This window comes from Arachis ipaensis, chromosome B09 (assembly GCF_000816755.2).
Source record: "Arachis ipaensis cultivar K30076 chromosome B09, Araip1.1, whole genome shotgun sequence".
NCBI classification, from domain to species: Eukaryota; Viridiplantae; Streptophyta; class Magnoliopsida; order Fabales; family Fabaceae; genus Arachis; species Arachis ipaensis.
This window is the reverse complement of record NC_029793.2, coordinates 61045-63187: the sequence shown is the minus strand read 5'-3', so window position 1 is coordinate 63187 and position 2143 is coordinate 61045. Positions and strand designations below refer to the sequence as shown.

At 42.3% G+C, this 2143-nt stretch overlaps 1 protein-coding gene across 1 annotated transcript in view; it reads right to left on the bottom strand.

Annotated features, from left to right (window-relative positions):
- Positions 1–2106, bottom strand: part of LOC107619502 (pollen receptor-like kinase 4) — a 3705-nt gene extending 1599 nt beyond the window's left edge. Inside the window, exons 1-2 of the mRNA XM_016321797.2 lie at positions 1265–2106; positions 514–1185 (exon numbers count right to left, since the gene is read on the bottom strand). Coding sequence (XP_016177283.1) covers positions 514–1185; positions 1265–1976 — 1384 coding nt within the window. The 5' untranslated portion in view covers positions 1977–2106. The remainder of the gene's footprint in view (positions 1–513; positions 1186–1264) is intronic.

Below are 2143 nucleotides of genomic sequence, written 5' to 3'. Positions count from 1 at the left end.
AATTGATTTTAATGGATAAAAATATATTTCAAATCTTAAATTCCGGGGACAACATGGTACTTTTATATAGTGTGTATTTTGATATTTATAATTTGAGTAGTGCTATGGACCCAATGGCCTAAACGTACAATGTGTACAATGGACTAAATCTTTGGTTTATGAATAAAATGAACATCACCTATACTATGAAGAATAATCATCCGGATACCACCTATACTATCTAAAATAACCATCCGGATGCCAGGGATAATAAATATCTCATGTTATAAAAAGCTAATTTTGGGTTTAGGTTCAAACTCTTGACCTTCCGAATCTGGAACTCTAATACCATGTCCTGAAACCACTCATCCCAAAAGCGTAACTTGACAGGATAATGTAACACTAATAATCATATCTCTAATAATGTACGCTTAGGTCATTGGTTTCCTATACTTTCTCTTATAATTTTTGTGAGTATTTTATTTATCCAAACTCTACTTTTTAGTTTTTAATTTGCACAAAATAAATATATACCATGAAGATGGCTGGCTAAGCAACGATTTTGAATATAGGCAGAGATCAAGAGCTTCTCTTCTTTCCTATAGTAATAGGCCATGTAGGGCAGAATATTGGGATGGTTGAGGTTTCCAAGCCTTCTCATGTGCTCATGGAACTCCTCTCTCGGCACATTGTTCATTTGCTTGTACCTCTTGACAACCACAGCTTGACCGTCCAGGATAACGGCCTTGTAAGAAGAGCCAAATGTGTTACTGCCTAGAATTTCGGCCGAGGCCCTTAACAAATCCTGCAAATCAAACTTGAGTCCGGTGTCACAATTCAGGAATGCGAGCTTGCCTTGCTCCACCTTCTTGGAATGTACAGAACTGAGCACCTGCTTAGGAGTTGTAGCAGCATCATATTGTTCCGCTAGGCTTTTGGTTTTGACGTAAACGGGAGGAACGAACTTGTCGGAGGTCTGGCCTTGGAACTTTGGGACCTCATTATTATTTATTTGATTGAGATCGCGGGACTTGAGTCTCAAGCGCCATATGACTAAGACTGTAACCAGGAAAGCTACAACCACTGCCACCCCGATCACAATCACTAGAGTTTTCATAACCTGCTCTTTGCCTTGACCATCCTGGCTTCCTGTTGTAGCTGGTGGGCAAGGATTTGTCAGTGGTGGCCCGCATAAACGTCTGTTTCCTGCAAAATAAATAACCCTACGATATTCAGATTCAATTATATTTTATTCAATTTAATAATACGCGTGACAGGGAAGTACCGCTAAAGGAGGTAGGATCGAAGGTGCTTAGACTGGCTGGGATGGGGCCCTCTAAATCATTGTTAGCGAGGTTGAAAGTCTTTAAGCCATTGCTGCGTGGAAAATCGGGAATTTGGCCGTGAAACTTGTTTGCATCAAGCCTGAGGTAGAGGAGACTAGGCAATGCGGCAATGGAAGAAGGAATTTTACCGGTGAAATCGTTATTTGCCAAATAAAGCTTTCTCAATCGACTCAAACCTGCAAATGCATCATCAGCTATGTCTCCGGAGAAATGATTAAAGGACAGGAAGAGGGCCTTCAAATTGGGCAGCATCTTAATGTTGGGCAAGGGACCCGCAAAGGTATTGTTCATTAGGCTAAGCATCCGCAAAGCGGGCATTGAAGAGAGAGAAGCCATGTCAATGTTGCCGTTGAGGCCCATGCTCTCCAGGCGTAACCCCCAAACTTTGTCTTGATTACAATACAGACCCACCCAACTGGCAATGCTGCCAGAGCACGGTGGCTTTGGGTTTATGGATGGATCCCAGCTGCTGAGGGCAACCGCATTTCTCAATGAAGCCCTGAACTTCAAGAGCGCCTCAGCATCCGAATAGGAAGAGCACGGTGATAGAATCCCCAAAAGAGCAACAATAATGTTAACGAACGTGAACAATAACCGGACATTGTTGGATGCTGCAGGTGCGCGCACAAGCAAAGCCGAGCGCGCGCCCATTAGCCTCGACGATGATGACAATTATGGTGAGAGGACACAAGATCCAAAACCCACAATAATATAATAAATAATAATTCGCTTATTCACAGGAAGGTGTTGGTGTCGGTTTTAGTTTTGGTTTTGGTGGGATTAGGCAATGTGTTATTCTCTTCCTTTTCCCTTATTAT